Genomic DNA, 25,507 nt, shown 5'->3' with positions numbered 1-25,507 from the left:
TGTTTGTTTAATATATTTTGAGGCCCGATCGCAGGCTTGGCGCGAGGCCCGAAAGCGTTGAGTGCGCCGCCTGGGCCCCTCCGTTCCGTTCCGTTCCGTCCGCTAAGGGCCGCCGCGACGGAAACTCCCGTGCAGACGGTTTGTCGCGAACGTAGCTCGAGCGCAGCAAGAGTGTGCCCGCTCGTCAGGGACTTGTTCCACAGAAACCCGGCCAGGTTTGATCACCGAACGGGCTTCTCTCCAAAGCGTCCGCACTGACGTGCGGCGCCACGCGAACGTCATTCTCCGTGCGGCTTTGAAACGCGTCAAACGTCGCCGATTTAAAGGGCAACTGAGAACGAACGCGCGTTTGGGTTAGCGTTACGGGATCCCACGCGCGTGCATGGTTTTTCTTTCCCACACCCCGTTTTTTTCTGTGTGTGTGTGGGTGTTTTTTTTGTTACGCGCGAGGTAACTGGGTGGGGGGGGGGGAACCTGGAGAGAAGAGCGATCTAATGCTGCGCAGATGGGTCACGTGTCTACTTGCTGTACTGTCTTTTACACTGGGGGCGGGGGGGGTGTCTCAAGCGGGCACAATCTCTGTGTGATCCACCAATCCCAACTCGCCGGTTTACGAGGGGGTCGTCACCGGCACGTCCGGTATATAAAGTGACAAAATAACAATAATAGAATCGCCGTGCTCAAGTCAGCGTGATATTACGGCAACCGTCTAGGGCTGTTTGCGTTCACGGGAATGCATTTGGTCATTACAGGCTGATGTGTTTTAAATTAAGTGCCATCCTGAGACGTCTTCGGGCGATGTAGACTTTTGCATTCATAACTTCAAAAACAAAAACGGGATACAGGCTTACACGTTCGTAAGCTAACAAAAAATAAGAGCATGAACACATACGCTTTTGTCTATTGCACTCATATATATGTGTGTGTGTACGTATGTATATAATTACACAATATTTACAAGCACGAGCGTCGGATTCGATCTCCAATCCGGCTGCATGTCCGCAACATTCACAACGACTTTTCCCTTCCCGAGTTCAGGCTCGAGCCCACGTCCAAACGTGACGACGACGAGCGGTCCACACCTCCTCCTCCGCACTCCTCCCGCTCCACCTCCTCCTTCCGCTCCACCTCCTCCTCCGCACTCCTCCCGCTCCACCTCCTCCTCCGCACGCCCGTCGCGGCTCCCCTCCGTGGCGTCACGGCATGATGGGTGTATCCGAAAACACGGAGCAGATGGAATCCGAGTCGGACTTGACCCTCTGGATTTTGATGAGCCGCTCCTCCAGTGCCCGGTGCTCCACTCCTCCTCCGCCACCACCACCGACCAGCGACTTGCCGCGTCCCTTGCCGTGGATTTCGGCCGGCGACGCCGACACGCCGCCGCCGCCGATGACGACGGAGAGCGGCTCCTTCTTGCCGTGCTCGGCAAACACCACGTGTTTGCCGCTGCCGCCGCCGCCGCCGCCGCCGCTCCCGTTGTGGCCGAACTTGTGGCGGCCGGGCGCCCCCCCTCCGCCGGGGAGCGGGTCGTCGCGGTGCTGGGGCGTGACGCTGAGGCTCGAGTACTGCGCGCTGCTGTCGTTCCTCTGCCGCGAGTTCGAGTTGGACGTCGACTCGTCGCCGTTGCCGCCTCCCCCGCCGCCGCCGCCGCCTCCTCCGCCGGCGCCGCCGGGGCCGTCGTCGTCTCCCGCCACGGCGTCGAGCTCCTCGGCCGGGCGGCAGAGGCAGCGGCACGGCGTGAGGTATAGGTACGCGAGCACCAGCACGACGCTGATGACGCACGCCGCCAGCGTGGTGAACGCCGTGTTGAAGGGGTGGTCCTCCTCCGCCTCGGACACGGTCACGTTCACCTCGACCGTCTCGTTGAGCGCCAGCGCGCCGTCCGTCACCACGCACGCGTACGCCCCCGTGTCGTTGGGCTGCGCCTGGGCGATGCTCAGGCTGCCGTTGGGGTGGACGAGCAGCCGCGAGCCGTGCGGCGTGCGCACGCTCGCGTTGGCGCCATCCCGCTCGTCGCCGGGCACCAGCGCCGCGCCGCCGGGCGTCAGCCACATGTAGCGTGCGCCGCCGCCCTCGCGGGCCAGGCGCCGGCCGCCGCAGTCCACCGTGACGTTGTCCTCCGCCTCGGCGTGCACTTCGGGCAGGCGCGTGCTGTCGCCGAGCGCCGACGTGCAGTTCATGCGGTCCCAGTCGGCGCGCCAGGCGCTCACCGCGCCGCCACCGCCGCCGCCGCCGCCGCCGCCGCCTCCGTCGGACGCCGTCGACGGCGGCGGCAGCGGTCCGTACGAGCAAGAGAAGTCGTCGGTGTACTCCACCACGGGCCTGAAGCGCCACTTGAGCCACAGCTGCAGCAGGATGAAGGTCTCGCACTCGCAGCGGAAGGGGTTGCCGTGCAGGTAGAGGCCGTCCTTGATCTCGGGCGACAGCGCGTCCAGCTCGCCCGCGGGCAGCGAGCTCAGCCGATTGGCCGAGACGTCCAGCAGCTCGAGGTCCTGCAGCGGCTGGCCGCGAGCGAGCAGCCCGAAGGGGAACTCCTCCACGAGGTTCCAGCCCAGGTAGAGCTTGCGCAGGCTCGCGAGGCCCGCCACGGCCGTGCCGTCGAAGTGCGCGATGCGGTTGTCGTACAGCAGCAGCTCGCGCAGCCTGGCCAGGCCGCGGAGCGCCGAGCCGTTGACGGCGCCCAGCCGGTTGGAGGAGAGGTCGAGCACGGCGAGCGCCGGCATGCCCTCGAAGGCGCCGGGCTCCAGCGCCGACAGGCGGTTGCCACGGAGGCGCAGCGCGAGCAGCCGGCTGGCGTTGCGGGCCCACGCCGACGGGCCCAGCCTCGCGATGGCGTTGTGGCCCAGGTCGAGGGCCGTGCCGAACGCCGGGAGGTTCGGCGGCGGCGCCGTCAGGTTGGCGCCGGCGCACGCGATGATGTCGGCCGCGCACACGCACACCGACGGGCAGGAGTGGAGGCCGGCGCCGGAGTCGGCGGAGTCGCCGGAGTCGGCGGCGGCGCGAAAGACGGCGGGGCCCAAGGGCGGCGGCGGCGGCAGAAGCAGCGGCAGCAGCAGAGCGCGGAGCGCCAGCGATGGCAGCAGCTGCCAGGGCGGCGCCCACGCGCCCGGAGCCACCGCCTTCCGCTTCTCCATGTCCGTGGTGGTGTTGTCTCGCGGTGGGTGGTGTTGTCTCGCGGTGGGTGGTGGTGGTGGTGGTTGTGGTGGTGGTGTGGGTTGCGGAGGTGGCGTGGGTACCGCTGTTGCTTGATTTTTTTTTCTGACGAGAGAAAGATGTGAAGGTCTTCCGGGATTGAAAGTCACGTCCAGTCTGCAAAAGAGCAATGCAATGGTAAAGGTGCAGCCCTGCGGTTGCTTGCTCACCACACCGCTGCTGGCGGAAGGGGCCCTCCACTAGGGCGAGCTCGCGAAGGCAGCGTGTGTTTTTTGCCGACTCTATCACACCGACCAGACGTCTTGGAACAGTTGGGAGTTCCCACACTTTAACCCCATCGCACAACACCTGCCGATCGACTGAACCGTGGCGGTTAATCCATTGGTAGTGCTGTCGGCAAATCAAATCGAACAGGCGACCTCTGGATTTGCAGTGCAGTGCTCACTGAACTATAAACTAAACGAAACTATTTTTTATCTTACCAGGGAAGGCCCCACTGACCGATGTATCTCTTTTTCAGAAGCGACCTGGCTATCACAAATGATCGCTCAACGAAGTGGGCTTATCGTGTGGAAATGTATAGCAGCCAAATTCTCTAAACGCACGTTGTTGATTCTAAATGTTGAGGGGGAAACCAGAGAACCTGGAGAGAAAAAATGCACGCGACCACGGGGAGAGAGAGACAACACAAACTTCAAATATACAGCAGGCGTCAGGGTCGGAATTGAATCCTCGACCTCCTGCATACCAGGCGAGGTAGTTAACATCTCACCACCGCGGCTCCCATGCCATTACACCACGGCAGAATTCCTCCTATTGTACTCATCGTTCTTGAAAACATATCCTACTTGCTGACAGGATAAAAAATAAAGTATACATCCTTTACATGTTGTTGACTGGATTGAGGATGCAGTGAGTATATTCAAAGCCAGATGATTATTCTGCACGTGGGAGGAATTCCATCCACTTTAAGGAGCGGTGCTAAATTGGTTGGCTGCTGTGAAAACGCCGCGTGAATCAGAGCCCACGATGTGGCATCCTCACGATTCGGTTTTGCAAAACTGTCAACCTTACTATATAAGAAAAAAAACTGGCCCAATTTTTTTTCTTTATTAGGATCACCTTTTTCAAAAATGGTGCACGGCCAACCGCACGGGGCGAGCGCCGTCCATTGACCGCTGTTTGCATGGAGGGACGCCCCTCGACTTTGAGCAACGCAATGACCGTAATCGATCGTCCTTCCCGGGCGCGTGATGGTTTGCCTTCCGCCCGCCCCCCCCCCTCCACCTCCACGATTCGGTGAATTGACGAGATTTTCCGGGGGAGTCACGGTTTAAGGCACATGTGTCTGCTCTGTGCTCTGTTCACCCCCCCCCACCACCACCCCCCTCAATGTGGTGAACAATGACCCCCTGCCCTGGACGACCCCGTGCCCTGACTTACGGATCAGAAGCGAGGACATTAACAGAGGGCTGTAGAACACTAACAGAGGGCTGTAGAACACTAACAGAGGGCTGTAGAACACTAACAGAGGGCTGTAGAACACTAACAGAGGGCTGTAGAAGATTGACAGAGGGCTGTGGAACACTAACAGAGGGCTGTAGAACACTAACAGAGGGCTGTAGAACACTAACAGAGGGCTGTAGAAGATTGACAGAGGGCTGTAGAACACTAACAGAGGGCTGTAGAACACTGACAGAGGGCTGTAGAACACTAACAGAGGGCTGTAGAACACTAACAGAGGGCTGTAGAAGATTGACAGAGGGCTGTAGAACACTAACAGAGGGCTGTAGAACACTAACAGAGGGCTGTAGAACATTGACAGAGGGCTGTAGAACATTGACAGAGGGCTGTAGAACACTAACAGAGGGCTGTAGAACACTAACAGAAGACTGTAGAACATTAACAGAGGGCTGTAGAACACTAACAGAGGGCTGTAGAACACTAACAGAGGGCTGTAGAACACTAACAGAGGGCTGTAGAACACTAACAGAGGGCTGTAGAACACTGACAGAGGGCTGTAGAACATTAACAGAGGGCTGTAGAACACCAACAGAGGGCTGTAGAACACTAACAGAGGGCTGTAGAACATTGACAGAGGGCTGTAGAACACTAACAGAGGGCTGTAGAACACTAACAGAGGGCTGTAGAACATTGACAGAGGGCTGTAGAACACTAACAGAGGGCTGTAGAACATTGACAGAGGGCTGTAGAACATTGACAGAGGGCTGTAGAACACTAACAGAGGGCTGCAGAACACTAACAGAGGGCTTTAGAACACTAACAGAGGGCTGTAGAACACTAACAGAGGGCTGTAGAACACTAACAGAGGGCTGTAGAACACTGACAGAGGGCTGTAGAACACTAACAGAGGGCTGTAGAACACTAACAGAGGGCTGTAGAACACTGACAGAGGGCTGTAGAACACTAACAGAGGGCTGTCGAACATTGACAGAGGGCTGTAGAACACTAACAGAGGGCTGTAGAACACTAACAGAGGGCTGTAGAACACTGACAGAGGGCTGTAGAACACTAACAGAGGGCTGTAGAACACTAACAGAGGGCTGTATAACACTAAACAGAGGGCTGTAGAACACTAACAGAGGGCTGTAGAACACTAACAGAGGGCTGTAGAACACTAACAGAGGGCTGTAGAACACTGACAGAGGGCTGTAGAAGATTGACAGAGGGCTGTAGAACACTAACAGAGGGCTGTAGAACACTAACAGAGGGCTGTAGAACACTAACAGAGGGCTGTAGAACACTAACAGAGGGCTGTAGAACACTAACAGAGGGCTGTAGAACACTAACAGAGGGCTGTAGAACACTAACAGAGGGCTGTAGAACACTAACAGAGGGCTGTAGAACACTAACACATGGCTGTAGAACAAAGACTGGTGGGCTAAAGAAGCGTGAGGAGCGTTGCACTCTGGGTACTCGCGAGGAGGAGGAGCGAGGAGGGGGAGGAGCGAGGAGGAGGAGCGAGGAGGAGGAACAAGGAGCAAGGAGGAGGAGCGAGGAGGAGGAGCGAGGAGGAGGAGGATCGAGGAGGAGGAGGAGCGCGTGGGTTTGAGGACACACGTGGGTTCGAGGGCGACGTCGCTGTGGCCGATAAGGAAATGAAGTGCGCACTGGGCAGAGACCATGGGCGTCTAGAAAGGACGTTGGCCCCGTCGTCAGAACTGACAACGAGGTAGCAGCCGAAGGAGGGGGTGTGCCTGAGAGTACCTGTACGTGTCCACCACGGAGAGGGAGAGAGAGCGATGAGATTGACTCTCGTGCGAGCGCTAGGCGGATCGCCGCGTCGCAGAATCACGGCGACGACTTGGAGGGGAGCGCCTTTGTCCAGCAGTGGATTGACCATGGCGGATGATGTTGTTTTGGAGAAGAGAGGAGATGGGGAGGCCTTCATCCAGCAGTGGATCGGCAGAGGGCTGTAATCATTATTATTTGATCACAATGTATCACTGCCTCGCTTAACACCAACCCCACAGAACAACATCCTGGCTTCCAATTGACTGCGCATACAATTAACTAACGTACGTATGTTGAACTTCTTTCGCACAACCATACGTAGCCAACCGTGGAAATCGGGGGTGCCGAAGGGGGTTGGGGGGAGGGGGACAACAGACTCAACACAAAGAGAAGAACTGCATTGAACCGCAACGGAGCATTCCCGTGGCAGATTCGGCCACCTCTCTGCACCGATGGGCGATTCAGAATGGGCTCCCCGTGTTCGACTGTGGCCAGCGGTCTTTCACCACGGGGCCGCACGTCCACAGCGGCATTTCAGATGAGGAGAATGAAAGGAAGAGGATTTACCCCTCTCTGGCAATAATACACGAGGCGTTAAGATGTTCAAACACCAAAGAGTACAGCGCCTATTCGGATAGCATCAAAGTCTGCAATGAAACGTACACGCCTGTGGGTAAAACATGCAAAACAAACGTGCTTTCAGGATCAGAATCTTATTCATACTGGAGGAATCCGAAGAGCTCTGAAGCTCTTTTTTCACAGATCCCCTTGAAACGGATTGGCCCACACCCCAAGCAAGGACAGGCCTCCTTTGTGGCCTCATCTCGCCGGCGTTAAGACCAGCGAACGATGGCAAGGCGATCGGCACAAAAGGCAATGCAACTAACAAAGCAGTAATAGCTCGGCGTGGGCAGTTGACCATCTTAACACCATGTACAATTGCACAATCACAGTTAACAACAAACACACTCGACACATTCGTCACGTCAATAATAACACCGGGCCCTTAAAAGCATTTTTATTTTTTTAATATTGCACGGTGACGTCTTGGGCACGTGGCCATTCTTTGTGACAGTCGAAGGGTTATATCCTTAGTTTTTTCGGTAAAGTCACGTTGAAGGGAAACAACAAAATAATAAAATATATATAAAACAATAAAAAATTCTCACGACGTTTCGACCATAACTCAAACGGTCGTCTTCAGGTGTGAATTTTTTATTGTTTTATATATATTTTATTATTTTGTTGTTTCTCTTCAACGTGACTTTACCGAAAAAACTAAGAATATGAATTACTGCAGTCACGAAAGCTTTAAGTCGAAGGGTTGTTTACGATCCGAATCGGGGCCTGCATCGATACGCTCCGTGCGCTCGATAAATCCGCTCCGTGGTCAACGGACCACCCCGACCGACTGCACCAGTGGTGCTCCCCCGTTACTGCCGCTGGACCCGATGAAGCGCAAACCCTCGCGCGGTGCAATTGTGAACAACAGCCACATCAGAAATGAGTCAATCTAATCGGCATAGTCATTGGTTCACTGCAGCTCAAAGACTCAGTCCCTACAAGGCATGCGGTGAAGTTAGGAGATGTCCCCTGGGTGGGTGTGTGTGGTCGGCATTTGAAGGCCTGAAGACCCGGAATCAGTGATTTTGCCGACAATGTGTTCATCAGGGAGGCAGTTCCATATCCGGACAGCAAAGTGAAGGGAGTTTCTGTCCAAGAGAGCAATGTTCTAGAAACTTGGGGTGGGGGGGGGGGCAATGGGGTGGCTTGGTAGGGGTTGTGCAAAATCTGGTGGCACGGCATCTTTCATATGGGGGGTGGAAACATGGCCTGAAGGTCTGTGTGGGGGTGGGGGTGGGGGGGGCAGTAGTTGGTGTGCATTTTGTACAGGGACTGTGACACCAGGGGGGGGGGGGGGGGTCTCCGGCCCGGTGAGAGGCGGCACCACCCACACAGTGACCGGCAGCAGACGTCCGGCATTTGCCCTCGAGTCTGAGCCGGTTGTTCACAGCGAGCTGAAAGCGGCGTTGCTGCTTCACACGAGGCGACGTCGCGCCTGGTCGGCGCGTGGCGCGCTCGGTTGGGACTCGACTCACGAGAGCACGGGGGTAGCGAGCGTTCAAGCCCGACCTGTCTCTCTCCCTCTCGCTCTCTCTAATGCCACCCGCCCGTCGTTTCCACTCGAGGGCAACCCCCCGGCCACGCGATTCACACGCGCCACGCCTGATTCCGGTCACCTGGGAGTGCCGTCACGTTTGGTCGCAATGAAGCCATCGGCTCGACACGCGCGTGCGCGGTTTTTAATTAAATAAATAAATACGACAATACATTCACGTGCAGCCCTCGGCGCTTAATTGGAGGGCATCTCCGGTGAGAGAACGCATTTGGTGTGAGCCTGCCTGGAAATCTGTCGCAGCATCTCTGGGGACGGAGGAGAGGGTGGTGGTGGTGGGGGGGGAGACGGGGAGTGTCTGCCGATATCAACGATGACATTAAAACACAATATTAAATTTTTTGTTCGCAACTAATTGCTGCGACATTATGGCCAGTGATAGCAACTACAGTGCAGTCAAATCTTTGATTATCCGGGGTGGGGGAGGGGTAGGGGGGATAAAACAACAAAACGGGAATAGCGCGACACGTAAATGAGGCGATATATTTAATTACTTTTCGGTGGTAATGTCGAACGCGTCTTTGTCCGGGGGGGGGTTTCGTTGTCGCTTGGCGACGCGCTCACGCGGGGCGCAGACTCGCGAACGGCCGACCCACGAGCAGCCGGGCAGCTGACAAACATCGAGGGTGGTGAGATGATAACTACCTCCCCCGGTGTTACAGGAGGGTCCATGGGTTCGGTCCCTACCCCTCGACGCCTGTTAAACTGCGCAGATGTTTGCGCACCGCATTCTGAACTCACCTGGCGGCGTGAGTTTCACTCCCAGCCACGGCTAACGTCGATGTCGATGTCGCTGTGATGTCCAAACCGGTCCTGAGCGCCCTCTCTGTTTACCAATCCATGCTGACCAGCATGGCAGGGCGCCGTGCTGACCAGATGTTAACTCCCTCGCCTGGTGTACAGGAGGTCGTGGGTTCCGATCCCTACCCTGGCGACGCCTGTACATTTAGAGTGTGCGAGCTCTCCCCCGTGGTTGCGTGGATTTTTTTCCGGGTCCTCCGGTTTTCCCCTCCACATTTAGAATCAACATCTGCTGCTGTAAATCTTCACGTTCACACGTTAAGCCACTTTGTTGAGGCGATTTGTGGCCAGATCGCTTCTGAAAAAGAGCTGTATAGCCTAGTGGGCCTTACCTGGTATGATAGTTTAGTTAAGAGTTCAGAAGCTGTGCACGTGAGTAAAAAGTTTTTTTTATTATTAATTGTGGCTTTGTCACAAGCACCGCTTTCCTGTAACCCAGAATAATTCACCCACTGCAAGTAATGTCGAGTCTTCATGCGTGCGTGCGTTTCTCCCCGTGTCAAAGTGCTGCAATAAAAGTCACGTCTATTAAATTAATTTGGTTTCACGCTGAGAGAGGAATCTGTTTAAAGCATTTTAAAGGATAAGTAATAAAAAAAATTCAAACATCGAATTCACCTTGGCCCTTCAAGTGCCACATGAGTCCGAGGTTGTATTATCCTTGGGGGGCGGGGGAGGGCGGGGTGTTGGGGAGGATATGTCATTGATTAAAGTCGTCGCCCGAGCTTATCGCTGCGAGACTTTTACGGGTTAGCACCGGCGTCAAGTCGGGCGTGGAGCGAAACGTCGGGCTTCGAGTCGAACGTTCCGCGCAGCTTGTCGCATGCGCCCGCGTTATTGCAGTCCTCTCGTGGCTAACAGAGCGCGTCTGGACGCAACGTGCCAGCCGACCGACCGACTCCCCCCCCCCCCCACCACCACCACCGACCCTGCACTGCCCCGCAGAAAAAAAAAAAATCCAGCTCGTCATTTAGCACCGTGAATAATGATTCACAATGGCCGGGACTGAATGGTGATCGTGGGTGGCGAGAGGGCCTGCAGGGTCTCCTTTCCCCGCCGTCACTCGTGAGCGAAGCCGCACCTCCCCGGGGCCCCGTCTACGCGGCCCTGCCGCCGCAGACGGTGTCGGCGTTCGTTGCTTTCTCGTCGAGGTTGCCAAATGTGGTAGCACCAGGGTCAGAGACGTCCCCTACGGTGACGGCGAGTCGGGGGGGGGGGGGGGCATGGACAGCCCTCGGGGCACTGCGTTTTGGCGGGGGGTGAGTGGGGGGGGCGCGTGCATCGACGTCACGCTGTCAGATGTCATACTTCCCCGGTTTAGTTTGAAGACTTCGGTGGGAGGGGGAGGGGGGGGTGGGGGCACACGGTGTGAGTTGCCCCCGCACCACCGCTATGGATGTGGCCTCATTAGGGTTGCCACTCGTTCCACTGTGGACCAAGCCCGGCCACGTGTCTCAATCGGCACCAGGCTCTATGTTCACGTCCGATTTGCACGGTTGGCTACGCACGGTGCGAAATAAGTTCAACGTACGTGCGTGCGTACACTTTCATCAGAGCTGTGCGCTTCTGCTGCAGCAGCGCACAGTCCTGCCATGAAGCTCAACGCACAACAATGCAACAACGGCACCAGCCGAAGGAAGGCGGTCACCAATTTTCCCCGGACAGGTGGCAACGCCCCCCCCCACCTCCCTTGAGACTCCGCATATAGCTACGGCACTGTCTTTTGTTGACATTTACCAGAGAATATTGATATCTTTTTTTATTTAGAATTATTAATCTGGGCTCTGTTTTAAAAGTTTTAAATTTCATGGCTGCCCCCACCTGCCCCCCCCGCCCCGCCCCTCTCTAGCGCAGTGCACCAACCGCTCCGCCCTACCGCTCTACCCGGAAAAAAACACAGCAGGGGGGATAATCGATTGAAACGCAGCGGTGGTTTAAAGGCACGAAAATGAAATCGATGCATGCAAGCCGAGGTTAAATCAGACACACGTTTGGCTTTTAGTTGGGAGCATAATGGCCCGCTGCAAAAATATACATCCTCTAAATGGTCGGAGCCTCAGTTGGAAAAAAAAATGCATTTTGAGATTCATAAATCACCTTGCTTTGACCGCAGTGCGTTACCAGTGGGAATTGAGACGAGATTCTTTAGCAGACAAGCGTTTTATTATATATATTCCCCCATTCCTGACCTCTGCTAATGACCTCTGAGCCCACCACATTCAATCGCCCACCTTTTCTAAAGGCCATTGTCACCGAGCACGGCGTTTTGAGTTGATAGCTGTAATCTCTCTCCGAGGGAATCGTGAGACCCATTGGCACGGAGACGATGGAGTCGCCGCATCCTCCTCCTCCTCCTCCTGGGGTCTCTGTGGCACGCAAGAGGTGTTCGCAAAGTCCTAAGCAAAAGCTTGGGGGAGGGGTCCCAAGTGGCTCAAGAAAGGGGCCACGGATTTATAAAAAAAAAACAATAGAGGGGGTGCATCAATCATCGACTCAAACCACAAGGAATCTACCAGGGTATTCAACATCAACCGGCACTTCATCGCGATAGCCTCCGCCTTGCCCACAAAGCTTTCTTCCCCTCCGTGTATTAGCCAATCTCCACAAGACACGCTGCAGCTGTGTGGCACCGTACGAGCAACGTCGCGTTGACGACTGCCCAGCTGAGTTCAGCGGACGTCTCTACGAGAACCGCACATGGCCGTTGAGGGCCCGGCGGTTACGCACACTCTCTCATCGCCCTCCGTCTCTTCAGGCCTCGCCGACACGTCTCTCACCTCACGAGATCTGTCTCTCTCGCCTCACGAGATCTGTTTCTCTCGCCTGTAACTCCGTCGCACCGACGCATCTCCGTCTCATCCACGGCGTCCGTTCTCTCACCTTACTACATCGCTGTCTCTCTCGCCTACGCCTCTCTCATTTCACCGCACCTCTGTCTCGTCGGCATTACCGGTCTCTCATCTCGCTACACAGCATCTCCGTCTCTCTTGTCTACGTCTCACAAGTCAGACGTTTGTCTCCCGAGTGAAGCCCATTGAGTTGTACCGCTGCACCGGTTCTTTGTCACGTGCAACTGGGCCAGCAGACAACAGCGGCAGCAAGGCGTTACAGATCGACCAGTTTTCTAATCTTGACTTAAAGCTTTCGTGACTGCAGGAATTCATATTATTGGGTCTTTCGGTAAAGTCACGTAGATAGGTTCAAAGAAAATACAAAAAAATAACTAAAAAACTACGACGTTTCCATCGAAGACGACCGCTTGCTTTGCGATCGAAACGTCGTAGTCTTTTGTTATTTTTTTCTTATTTTCTTTGAACCTATCAACGTGACTTTACCGAAAAACCCAAGAATATGAATATCAGTTGTCAGATGTTAACATAATTTATATCAGGCGCCTAAAGGTGCAGATGAGGTGAAGGAAAGAGACGAGAGGAAGCAATGAGAGGGGGGGGGGGGCGAATCTGTGATGCGTAAATTCGGCGAAAGCAAAAATTTACGACAATAAATGATAGTGACGATGAATGGATGGATGGCATGAATGGGGAATTAGTGGAAGCATGGGGTGAAACGTTGAACATTTGTGCTTTAAAAAAAGAGTAAATTACAACAATATTATCTTAAACGGGGGGGAGGAAGGGGGGCAGGGTGCGGTCGCCAAATATGAACTAACAATTTATTAACAAAACTTGATTTTATTTATTAACTATCTTTTTAATTCGAGCAGGTAAGAAGCAACCTGGCCACGAATGACAGCTCTTCGAAGTGGCTTATCATCACGTGGACACTTAAAGCAGAAGCCACAAGACTCTAAACGTGTGACGTTGATTCTAAATGTGGAGGGAAAAACCGGAGGATCCGGAGCAAAATCCACGCGACCAAGGGGAGAGAGACACGCAAACTCAAAATGTACAACAGGCGTCAGTCAGGGTCACACAGCTGTCAACCCCTTATCAGTGCTGCCTACCGTATTACAGACCAATTCAGACCTTACTGGTCACCCCGTGCCCTTATAAATCTCAACGTTCATCCTACAAAGTCCCATCACAAGGGAGAAATACATAGACAAAAACAAATTTTTTGCCCGAATTGAAACGTCTGTATGCCGAATGGACCTGAAAACTCAATTTCCCTCTACAACAAGAATACGGGGTAAACGGTATGGGTTGACAGGCATGTAATAGTGTAGTGTATAGTAGTGTATAGTCAACCGTATAGGTTGACAGCTATGGGGTCTGGATCAGAGCCTCACCCCCTCTCAGCGGGCCTTCACCACGAGGCACCAAGGCTCCTCTCTTCCTCCTCCACGCAGGCCCCCACGCCCGCCTCTCCAGGGGCTCGAGCCCCTCCTCCTCCTTATCTCTGGAGTCTGTTACCCCAATGGTATTTGATGAATGGCAAACAGAATTCGCGGAGTGCAAATCAATCTGTGAAAGTGTCATTTAATAATATGGAAATGTCACTTCCGGGTTGCGTGTCCTCCCGTCAGAATTGATTTTGAGAGTCATCCGTCTGCCTGTTTTTACGTGATGGATGCTCGCGATGATTTGTACCTTGCCGCTCGAATAAAACTGGTGTTGTGGACAGCAGGAATGGATGTTTCTCGAACGCGATAATGCATTTAACACGCCGCTACATGCCAGCACAATGCGCTTACAGAGGCAAGGATTTTTGTTCGCTGTCCGGTGGAGTTTTTCTGGGCGTACCACGCGTTATTCCGGCACGATTCGCGACATTTTGCCCCACGCCCTTAGGGGCTTCATCAGGATCTTCAGGAACTGAACTCCACAAAGCGTTGGGGCGAAACGTTGAACATTTGTGCCCGAACAACACGCGGTAACGCAAGAACACGCCGGAGAGCTGTGCAGCAGCGGCACAACAACGCGAACGAGCATACATATGGCAACGTGAACAGAATGAAACAAAAACTAAACTTTGATTTAAAGCTTTCGTGACTGCGGGGATTCATATTCTTATATAAAACAATGAACAATAACATTTTATTTTTGATATTTTTATTATTTTATTGTTTCCCTTCTACGTGACTTTACCGAAAGAACCAAGAATATAAAAACTAAACTATATTTTTATTTTACCAAGTAAGGCCCACTGAGTTATATAGCTCTGTTTTAGAAGCGACCTGACTATCACACATAATAGCTCAACGAAGTGGCTTATGTGGATATTTGTATCAGCAAAACGCTTCAAAAACCTTGATGTTGTTTACAAAATTTGGAGGGAAAAACCGGAGGACCCCAATAAAAATCCACGCGACCACGGGAAGAGAGAGAGAACATGCAAGTTCCAAATATACAGCAGGCGGCAGGGTCAGGATCGAAAGCGTGACCTCCTGCATACCGGGCGAGGGAGATAACATCCAAACTAAAACCAAACAAGTTTTATCTTACAAAGTAAGGCCCACTGAGCTACATAGCTGTTTCAGAAGTGACCTGGCCGCAAATGATAGCTCAACGAAGTGGCTTATCATGTGGAAATGTAAAGCAGCCAAATTCTCTAAACCAGTGGTTCTTAACCTTTACTGCGGCCTGCATCCCTTTGATTCTCAATCGTTAAAACATTTATAATGTTAATAAATACATAGATTTGATGAAACAAAGTAGTTGTTGTACTTACGTGCCCGTGCTTATTAGTGTTTTCAATTGTTTACCTTCTAAAAAAATCTGGCCATGTCTCGCAACCCCAGAAAGGGCATCCCGCGCCCCCAGGGGGTGGCGGGCGCCCCAGGTTAGGAACCACTGCTCTAAATGCACGTAGATTCTAAATGTGGAGGGGAAAAACCGGAAGATCCAAATTAAAATCCACGCGATGACGGGGAGAGAGAGAGAGAGCAAACATGCAAAGTCCAAATATACAATAGGCGTCAGGGCCTGGATCAAACCCATGACCTCCTGCATACCAGGTGAGGGAGATAACATCTCCTAACCATAATAGAGGTTCTTTGGGTTAAATCGCGTAAATATAAATGTGTCGTTAAACCTGCCACCACCCAACAGAGCCAACTAGTAAGGTTTGTCACGTAAGCAAAACGCGCCAATTCGTTACCGGCACAGCACACCGGTGTGTAGGAGAGTCAACCCATAAGATTTTACAATTCGAGCAGCCTGACGTTTCGCCAGTAATTACAACCAGCATCATCAGGCAACAGCCATGTTTGTGGCGGGTTTAACGACACATTAATATTCACGCAATGGAACCCAAACACCTCCATCATGGATTAAAGTTGGTCGCGAAAGCCTCCGACTCAGGTTGTTCAACTCATCTCCTAGCCACCGTGACGCCGGTAAGAAGCACAAACAAAGAGAATCGTGAAACTTATTTTTTGTACTTCAATGCCATCCCTTTTGTTCGTTTCTCTGTTGCACCGAGCCAATTTGTTGCCATGCATTATTCATCTGTTCATATCCACTTTGCTCGTTCATTCAATTCGGGGGGTGGGGGAGGTGGTGGCATTTTCATTTGCCTCTTTTGCGTACGCCCCCACCGTGGTGAATTCAACATATAGGAGATCATCGATTATTCGGGGTGGAAGGGGGCGCCGGATTTTCCAAAAACGCCGGTTAATTTTAAGTGAATATTAAAAATTGCTCATTTTTGCACATTATTAAACAACGTGGCGGTTTTAGGTGTCGCGTGTGTTTTTTTTTTTGTGATTTACATTGTTTCCCTATACGAAATTGGCATAAATGAACATACAAATAGACAGTGCTTACCACTCCAATCTCGAAGACTCCACATTGGGTGATGTACGTACTACTACTACTACGCTCTTGTTTCAACAAAACCGTGTTTGACGATTGCCAGACTGAAGTGAATGCCGGATTACGCAACACAACTTTTCGCCGGATCGAACTGTTCATTTTCTGTTTTTAGGACTGTAGTTAATAGTCATGATAAATGAATATACGTATACTATTGTCATTGCTTAAGTCGTATATATGGAGTGTATAATGTACTGTATAAGGGACTCCTCTACTTACGAACATACGACTTACGAACTTCAAGAGATACGAACAAACCTGTCCGTATTTGATGCAGATGCCACATGAAGAACCAGTGGCATCTACATCTGTAGAACATGAAGAACCAGTGACATCCACAGATTATACAACTTTTAAATCCATTCCCAGTGTTTAGTGCACATGCCGAACAACACGTTTGGAATCAACAGGAGTAAAGTTCCGCAGGATCGTCCCGGGACCGCCGGATAATGTCAGAAGCAGCAGGATAATCGCGCGGTGCCAGAAAATCGACGATCAACTGTACATACGTAGCCCTCTGTTCAATTATGGATCGCTTATTTCTACGGGAAAACCTGGCGTGGGCTTGCGGTATTGTGTGTCGTGGCCCAACAGTCGCAACCGGGCATATAATGCACATGCAGTCTATATCGATATGTGGCTAAATATATATTTACTTTTGCCCTCGATAAAAATAGTCACGAGCAGCTGTGCAGAGGGCACACACCCCAGCGATGCAGAGGGCATACACCCCAGCGATGCAGAGGGCATACACCCCAGCGATGCAGAGGGCATACACCCCAGCGATGTGGGGGTGTGGGAAATGGCGCAACACATAGGAACCGCCGCTGCCGTATCTCCCCACACCGCAAAAAATTGCGGCGGAGAAGAACGCTATAACGTCGCGACGGCATAGATACCAAATAATCATATAAGCAATGATGATGATGATGATCTGGGACGAGCGGTGGCGCAGTGGTTAGCGCGATGCATTGATCAGCCCCTCCCCCCCCAACCCTCCCCGTACTGACCAGCGTGGTGAAGTATGGTCAAATGTTTGCCGTGACCGACCACGACATGGGGAGGGCGTTGATGAGGTTCACCCAGCAGGTCACTGCGACAAAGAGTTGTCATTCGTCGTCTTATTATTTTTAGCTACAGGAATTAAAAAATAACATGCTCTTCCTCTTTTGCCTCTGACTGAACGCCCATCCTAACAAATCAGCGTCGTCTAAATGTAATTAGATATCTCGTTTCCTTCCTATGATGCACATCGCAATGTCTTGTACGGGAATTTTATATTTGCTCAGTTTGTTTTTGTCTTCCCCCCCCCAAATTTGTGCCAATTGTGCTTCACATCACGAGATGAATAATTCATTTCCATCTGTAACAGAGCCGCAAGTGCTGGAGGAACGGCCCCACGGAATTGGATATCACAGAGCCATCTCCGAGTTCCCTTCCAGAGACCTCTCGCCTGCACGGCAGGGGGCAACTCTAGCTGTCGCCTGACGAGGCTGGCTGCAATCACCGGCGAAACGTCGTACTCGAATTGTAGATGTTGTGGGTTTGCTCTCCGACACACCGGTGTGCTGCACTCGTAACGAACAGGCACGGGTTTGTTCACATCACGAAACCTTACTTATTGGCTGCTTCGGGTGGTGGTGGGTTTAGCGACACATTCATATCTAAGCGATCTCACCCAAACAAAAAAATCACCTCTCATGGATAAGAATGGTCGCGAAAGCACCCACCCTGCGCGCGAGAGAGTCGCGTACGTCCCATGACCGCTGTAAATGACCGGGCTGATGCCATAAATCTCGCCACACTTAAGAGTGCCCGGTTAAGCGCATGCGGGAGGGCCCCACGCTGCCCAACGCTCGCGGCTGTGCTGCGTTCATCACCCGTTGCAGGGCTCCACGGTTGCGAACCCAGCGGCCGTCCCGGTTAATACTGCGGGTGTGCTCGTCGTGAAACATGCCGCGCACCGGCGGCATCGCTGACGGTGCGAATTTAAAAGTCGCAAGAGCGAGGCCGTCGTTTTATGCCGACGCAATGGTCCCACTTTGGGCAGGCGTGAAATGTGGCTCAGCAGATGACTCAATTGGAAGATACATAGCAATCATCACCACCATCCCCACCCCCCGACCCCCACGACCACCACCTACTGTGAAAACTTGAATAGGAGCCACGAGACTTGGTGCGGCTATCCTGGGTAAACCAGCGTAACAATAATGGAGATTAAAACAACCGATGGTCGCTGCTTGTATCGCGAGCTATGTCACCATGATTGTAACGGAGATCTGTCCCGTGCCGTAGTGACAACTGCACCGTCGCAGGCCGCTCATGAAATATAACCTCACTTAAGAGGTTAGCGGGCCCTTCCTGCTGAAATAAATCTAATAAAAATACAAAAAAAATCTAAATAATCATGTAAAAAAAATATCCAAACTGCATTGCTGTTCTAAGGGGCGCTTCCTAAACGATTGAATGCCCCCGGGAGTAAAATCGGAAAATGCATAATTTAATATGCCCAATGCATTTTATTACGGAGTGCATCACTGACTCTAAGTGTGGTTCCGAGCAAGCGAGTGAAGCACTCTCCATCTGTCATTCCACTTTGTCTCTCTCAAAGTTCCATGTTTTGGATCTATCTCTACACAGGGTGCTACGAAAGTCAGAACAGGAAGTTACAATCATTTTTAACAAATCACCACAGGGTGATTTAATTTATTTTCACAAATGTTCAAACTGACTGCCCCTTAACACGAATGCTTGACGGATTAATTTTATCTTGAAATAAATTGAGGATTATTATTTTTTAAGATTACAGCTGCGTAACCTTTGAGCACTCATCAATTGTGTTGTCTCAATTCACTCAGGGGTCTCGGTCGAGTGCTGAAAACGAAGGAGCAGAGATGAACCCCATAGAAAGGAGACCAATATTAATAAAGACAAAATATTAAATATTACCTCAGAGAATAAACAATAAAAATGTTTTATGCCAGTGTTGAATTAAAATAATCCTGTGTCCTGACTTTTTGGGCCACCCTGTATATGCGAATGTGTAGGGAACGGTTGCGCAGTGGTTAGCACGCTGCGCTACGAACCCAGCGACCTGAGTAAGCAATCACGACCAACACCAGTTACTATGATCTGAACCGGACATGCGCCTCCCAGATGTCGCCTCAGCCTCAAATGAGTACTTGGTGCAGTGGGTAAACATCGCCACTGGAGAGACGAAGGCCGCCGGGCGTGGTGATAGCGACCCACCCCGTCGTGTGCCGTGCCGGGCTTCATAGGTGCTCACAAACAGCACTTGCCCCAACGTTCTGTTAAGGCTACACGGGGGATATTTGTCTTCTGTGTGACCCATCGATTAAAGAATTAACATGAATCAGAGAGGCGCGAACATCACGCTGACTTTTTGGAATGTAAACCTTTCCCATTTCGATGACGTACGTGCACGTCAAGATGAAAAAAACTTTGCCGGTGCGTCTTCCGACCTGAAGACGTACCGAGGCTCCCACAAGCCCACGGGGGAGGGCGTCTGGCACCAGTTTGGCGCCAGTCATCATAGAGTGCGGTCGTGTCGCTACAGTTCTCTGCGGTGTGAATACGTCTTTAAAAGCAACGGTGCTTCTACGCCTCTCTAAATAAAATTAACGCTGAACCGCTTTGCACGTTGCGAGATTCGACGGTGAACGGGACACCCGGCCCCACCTTGCAACTTGCAGATATCTCGAAATGAAAATAGATACAGTGAGGGAAAACAGTATTTGATCCCCTGCTGATTTTGTACGTTTGCCCACTTACAAATAAAATGATCATCTATTATTTTAATGGTAGGTTTATTTGAACAGTGAGAGACAGAATAACAACAACAAAAATCAGGAAAAACGCATGTCAAAATGTTATAAATTGATTTGCATTTTAATGAGGGAAATAAGTATTTGACCCCCTCTCAATCAGAAAGATTTCTGGCTCCCAGGTGTCTTTTATACAGGTAACGAGCTGAGATTAGGAGCACACTCTTAAAGGGAGTGCTCCTGATCTCAGCTTGTTACCTGTATAAAAGACACCTGTCCACAGAAGCAATCAATCAATCAGATTCCAAACTCTCCACCATGGTCAAGACCAAAGAGCTCTCCAAGGATGTCAGGGACAAGATTGTAGACCTACACAAGGCTGGAATGGGCTACAAGACCATTGCCAAGCAGCTTGGTGAGAAGGTGACAACAGTTGGTGCGATTATTCGCAAATGGAAGAAACACAAAAGAACTGTCAATCTCCCTCGGCCTGGGGCTCCATGCAAGATCTCACCTCGTGGAGTAGCAATGATCATGAGAACGGTGAGGAATCAGCCCAGAACTACACGGGAGGATCTTGTCAAGGATCTCAAGGCAGCTGGGACAATAGTCACCAAGAAAACAATTGGTAACACACTACGCCGTGAAGGTCTGAAATCCTGCAGCGCCCGCAAGGTCCCCCTGCTCAAGAAAGCACATATACATGCCCGTCTGAAGTTTGCCAATGAACATCTGAATGATTCAAAGGACAACTGGGTGAAAGTGTTGTAGTCAGATGAGACCAAAATGGAGCTCTTTGGCATCAACTCAACTCGCCGTGTTTGGAGGAGGAGGAATGCTGCCTATGACCCCAAGAACACCATCCCCACCGTCAAACATGGAGGTGGAAACATTATGCTTTGGGGGTGTTTTTCTGCTAAGGGGACAGGACAACTTCACCGCATCAAAGGGACGATGGATGGGGCCATGTACCGTCAAATCTTGGGTGAGAACCTCCTTCCCTCAGCCAGGGCACTGAAAATGGATCGTGGATGGATATTCCAGCATGACAATGACCCAAAACAGACGGCCAAGGCAACAAAGGAGTGGCTCAAGAAGAAGCACATTAAGGTCCTGGAGGGCTTAGCCAGTCTCCAGACCTTAATCCCATAGAAAATCTGTGGAGGGAGCTGAAGGTTCGAGTTGCCAAACGTCAGCCTCGAAACCTTAATGACTTGGAGAAGATCTGCAAAGAGGAGTGGGACAAAATCCCTCCTGAGATGTGTGTAAACCTGGTGGCCAACTACTAGAAACGTCTGACCTCTGTGATTGCCAACAAGGGTTTTGCCACTAAGTACTAAGTCATATTTTGCAGAGGGGTCAAATACTTATTTCCCTCATTAAAATGCAAATCAATTTATACAATTTTTGACATGCGTTTTTCTGGATTTTTTGTTGTTGTTATTCTGTCTCTCACTGTTCCAATAAACCTACCATTAAAATTATAGACTGATCATTTCTTTGTCAGTGGGCAAACGTTCAAAATAAGCAGGGGATCAAATACTTTTTTTCCCTCACTGTAACGTGGACGGACATGTCGTGGCTGTACTGGACGATGACGATGATGACGGCCGATGGACGAGACTGGTGATGGAACGGCAGCCAACGCAGAGAATGTGCCCGAGAGTATGCGGAGATAAAGGCACGGTTTTCGGGAAGGGGGTGTAGGGGATGGGCAGGAAAGAGATGGATTTCGACTGTGCAGGACCGCGTACATATGCAGCGCTTCTTTCGCATCGTGCGTAGCCAAACCGCGCTAATTGGATGTGCGAGGGATGGATAACAAATGAAAGACAAAAAGCAGTTCTAGAGAAATGAATTTTAAAAGTGCCTAGCTCCAGTAGCTTCCTAATATCGGAGGGAAGAGCGTTCCAGACGTCCGCAGAAGTGCATCTGAAAGCGATGTGGTGACCATATTTGCTCGATGGCAAGCAGCCAAAAGCCGCTGCGAGGATGACTACCGGAGTTGGTTCAAGCTCCTTGACGAGATGAGCGAGGTACTGTGGTTCCTTTGGTGCAAGCACTTTGTGTGTAATGAGTGCGTCCTTATAATGTAGCACGGGAAAGGCGTTCATCAAGCAGTGGACAGACCATGGCTCATGATGATGATGATGATCAATACTTTATTGACCGGCTACTTATCAATAGCAATGGTTCAGTAACACTCAGTTGCGGTGAACACGAACCCTTGTTCATTTCAAAAGGAGGAGAAACTTGTTGCGATATTACACAGCTGTAGTGCCACTTTGGGTATCGGTATAAGTATTGAGACGCAACGTTGCACACAATGCATGACCCATTGTCAAGCAACTGACGGATGAAGGCCTCCCTTTAACCATTGTTGGTCATGTGGGTTGTTTGACCATACTTCACCAAGCTGGTCAATGCGGGTTTATGGTGGTGGGGGGGAGGGGGGGGCAGGAATAGTCCAGTCGTGTCTCTTCACTGTTAGCCTTGGCCAGGAATCGAACTCAAACAACGAGTTCGCAATGCAATGCGCGCGACAACGACTTCCACCGCCCGGCCCTCCAACATCCCCCAGTAATATTCTTGGTTCTTTCGGTAAAGTCACGTAGAAGGGAAACAATAAAATAATAAAAATATAAAACAATAACATTCTCACGACGTTTTCGACCGCAACACAAGCGATGATCATCAGGTGTGAAAACCACGGCAAGAACATTAGCCGCAAAATCTAGAATTTAGAAAAATTCTCCCTTCCCAAGAAACCTCTCCGTCTTGGCTGCTGTCCTGAATGCCGTCAATTAAGGGACATTTCCAAGCCAATTCCGAGTGCAGTTCGCGACGCGCTAATGGTAGCGATGATGATGATGGTGGCGGCGTTAAAGAGCGACGTTGCCCCTTTAAATGTTTAGCTGCGGGGGTCCTCCGCATGTCACTATCGCCCCGTCCCGACCACCTGGCCGCTCCTCAGTGCCCCCCCCCCCGTGACCCCCCACGATCCCGGCACCATCGCTACCAACAGAGAGGGGGGGGGGGGGTAAGGCGTGCGTGTTTGTGCACGTGTGGGTCCTGTGTGTTGTGTATCTTTGCGGGGAGCGGTGGCGTAGCGGTTAGCGCTTGGCATTACGCACCTGGCGACCCGAATTCAATTACCGCTCACGGCCAACACCAGTGACGATTATTTGAACCGGTGATGGGCCTCCCCTAGGTAGGCTCAGCCTCAAATACGTCCCTGCTACGATGTGTAAACATCGCCACTCGAGAGACAAAGGCGGTCGGGCGTGGTGCTGGCCACCCACTCCCTCGTGTGCCGTGTCGGCCTTCATAGGCGCTCGCTAACAGCACTTGCCCCAACAGTCTGTTACAGGCTATACGGGGGATCTTTGTCTTGTTGTTGTGTCTTTGCGGCAGTAGGGGCCACAGGTGGTGCATCTGCCAGTCATCTGCCATTAATCTGTCAGTCAATCCATGGCACCTGGGTCTGTCCCGTGGTCTCCTGCCAGCGGGCATTTTACATTTCACGTGGCCTTAAAGTGCACCTAGCCTGGCACAAGCGCCCTGGTGAAGTCACCGCCACTTAGTGTCGAAATGTCGGTTGTTGTTGTTGTGTGTGTGGGGAGCGGTAGTGTGGTGGTTAGCACGCCGAGTGAACCCTCACAGTCAGGAGACAAGTCCCATGTTAATAATTATAATAGATACAATATTAAATTAGATAATTAATAGTTAAAATGTTTTCGTGCCCGTGTTGGATGAAATAACCTTGTGTCCTGACTTTTGTGCCACCCTCTGTGTGTGTGTATGGAGCCGTTGCACAGTGGTTAGCGTACTCTGCTCACCACCAAAACCAGTGAAAGCGATTATCTGAACCGGTCCCCTGGGCTTCCCCTAGGTCGACTCAGCCTCAAATGAGTACCCGGTGCGGTGTGTAAACATCGCCACTGGGGAGACAAAGGCGGCCGGGTGTGGTGCTGGCCACCCACCCCCTCGTGTGCCGCTCCGGCCTTCATCGGGTGCTGCTCGCTAGCAGCACTTGCCCCAACAGTCTGTTGAGGCTACGTGGGGGATATTTGTCTTTGTTATGCTTTAGAGGGTCCAGTCTACGATGCCCTCGATTTGATTGCCGGAAGATTATAATGAGGAGGTAATCTGTACTTGCACGGCGCGCAATGGTCAGGTCTTGTCAATTTATTCCACAGAGTAACGAGACGGACCGATGAAGAGAGTGTGCCTGGAGCAACGACTAATAGTAGCAGTGATACAAGCAGGAGACAGACGAATGGAGTGTGGCAGTAGCAAAGAATGATAGTAGCAGTAGCAGAGAGACGAGGAGCAGCCAGACCAATTAAGAGATGGTGGCTGTAGCATCGACCGGTAGCAGCGAGAGCAAAACAAAATGGATCTCAGCTTTGTGCTTGCAATTCTTTGTGCCTTATAGATGTTCAGTCACCTGGAACCCACGCGTGGCTCGACCAACGTACGCTGATATCAATGTGCTCGGTTCATTACACGCGGTGTCCCGATGGATCAGGTGAACGTACAGTAACCCTGTTCCTGAGTGCTATCTCTGTCACGCGTGACTGACTTTGTCCTGAAGTTTTTTTTTTCCTCCCGGAAAAAGAAAAAACCCTAAAAAGTTTAAAGAGAGAGGGGGGAAAAAATGCCCCAATTTTTTTAAAAATCTAATGCGGTCCTTACAAAACCAACCCAGCGCCCCTTACCCCACCTGCCCCCCACTCCCCCATTGTACCTGCCGATATGAGTAACGTAAGAAGTGCAAAGCAACTTTAACGCAGGGCAGCAAGTTAGTTGCCGACAGCACCTAAATTGGTGTGTAACGTTTATTCGGGCACTTTGGTCTATTCGCCACACGAGAGAGCGTCACGGTGGCTAGGAGATGTTAACTACCTCGCCTGGTATGCAGCAGGTCGTGGGTTCGATCCTGACCCTGACGCCTGCTGCTGTATATTTGAAGTCGACATGTTATTATCCCCGTGGATATTTATCCGGATCCTTCAAGTTCCGCCCCCCCCCCCCCAATATTTAGAATCAAGGTGCGTTTACAGTTAATTGGCTGCTCTAAATGTCCACGTGATGATGAGCCACGTTCATCGAGCTGTCATTGGCCAGGTCGCTTCTAAAAAAAAATAAACTGCATAGCTCAGTGGGCCATGCCTGGTAGAATAAAAATAAAAAGTTCACAGTTTCAACAGCTTTAATCTCAGCGTTGAGTTTCGACGAGGCCCTTGATTGGGAAGGGCCTCCTGTCCCGCACGCAGACCCTGCTCCTAGCGGTTCAGTGAGCGAGAACTTCGCTTCACGTGGGGGGGGGGTGGGGAGTAGGAGGGGGGGGAGTAGGAGGGGGGGGTAGGAGAGGGGGGTAGGAGGGGTGGAGGGGGGTAGGAGGGGTGGAGGGGGGTAGGAGGGGTGGAGGGGGGGTAGGAGGGGTGGGTGGCAAACCGCCAAGCACTCGAAGCTCCGCACGGACACAGACTCTGCCATCTCCCAATCGCCCACCGGCTCTGTAAATCATTTCAACTTGCAATGTCGCACCGACGCTC

General features: G+C 51.8%; 1 protein-coding gene across 1 annotated transcript in view; it reads right to left on the bottom strand.

The window, feature by feature from the left end:
- Nucleotides 1-1,107: 1,107 nt before the first annotated feature.
- The window catches only part of LOC116952235 (amphoterin-induced protein 3-like), a 31,733-nt gene continuing 7,333 nt past the window's right edge, over nucleotides 1,108-25,507 (bottom strand). Inside the window, exon 2 of the mRNA XM_032971409.2 lies at nucleotides 1,108-3,309. Coding sequence (XP_032827300.2) covers nucleotides 1,197-3,134 — 1,938 coding nt within the window. The 5' untranslated portion in view covers nucleotides 3,135-3,309 and the 3' untranslated portion in view covers nucleotides 1,108-1,196. The remainder of the gene's footprint in view (nucleotides 3,310-25,507) is intronic.

The sequence above is a fragment of the Petromyzon marinus genome, chromosome 46 (assembly GCF_048934315.1).
Source record: "Petromyzon marinus isolate PM22_M1 ecotype Great Lakes invasive population chromosome 46, UKy_Petmar_22M1.pri1.0, whole genome shotgun sequence".
NCBI classification, from domain to species: domain Eukaryota; kingdom Metazoa; phylum Chordata; class Hyperoartia; order Petromyzontiformes; family Petromyzontidae; genus Petromyzon; species Petromyzon marinus.
Note: the sequence above shows the minus strand (reverse complement) of the source record. Positions and strands in the feature narration are given on the sequence as shown.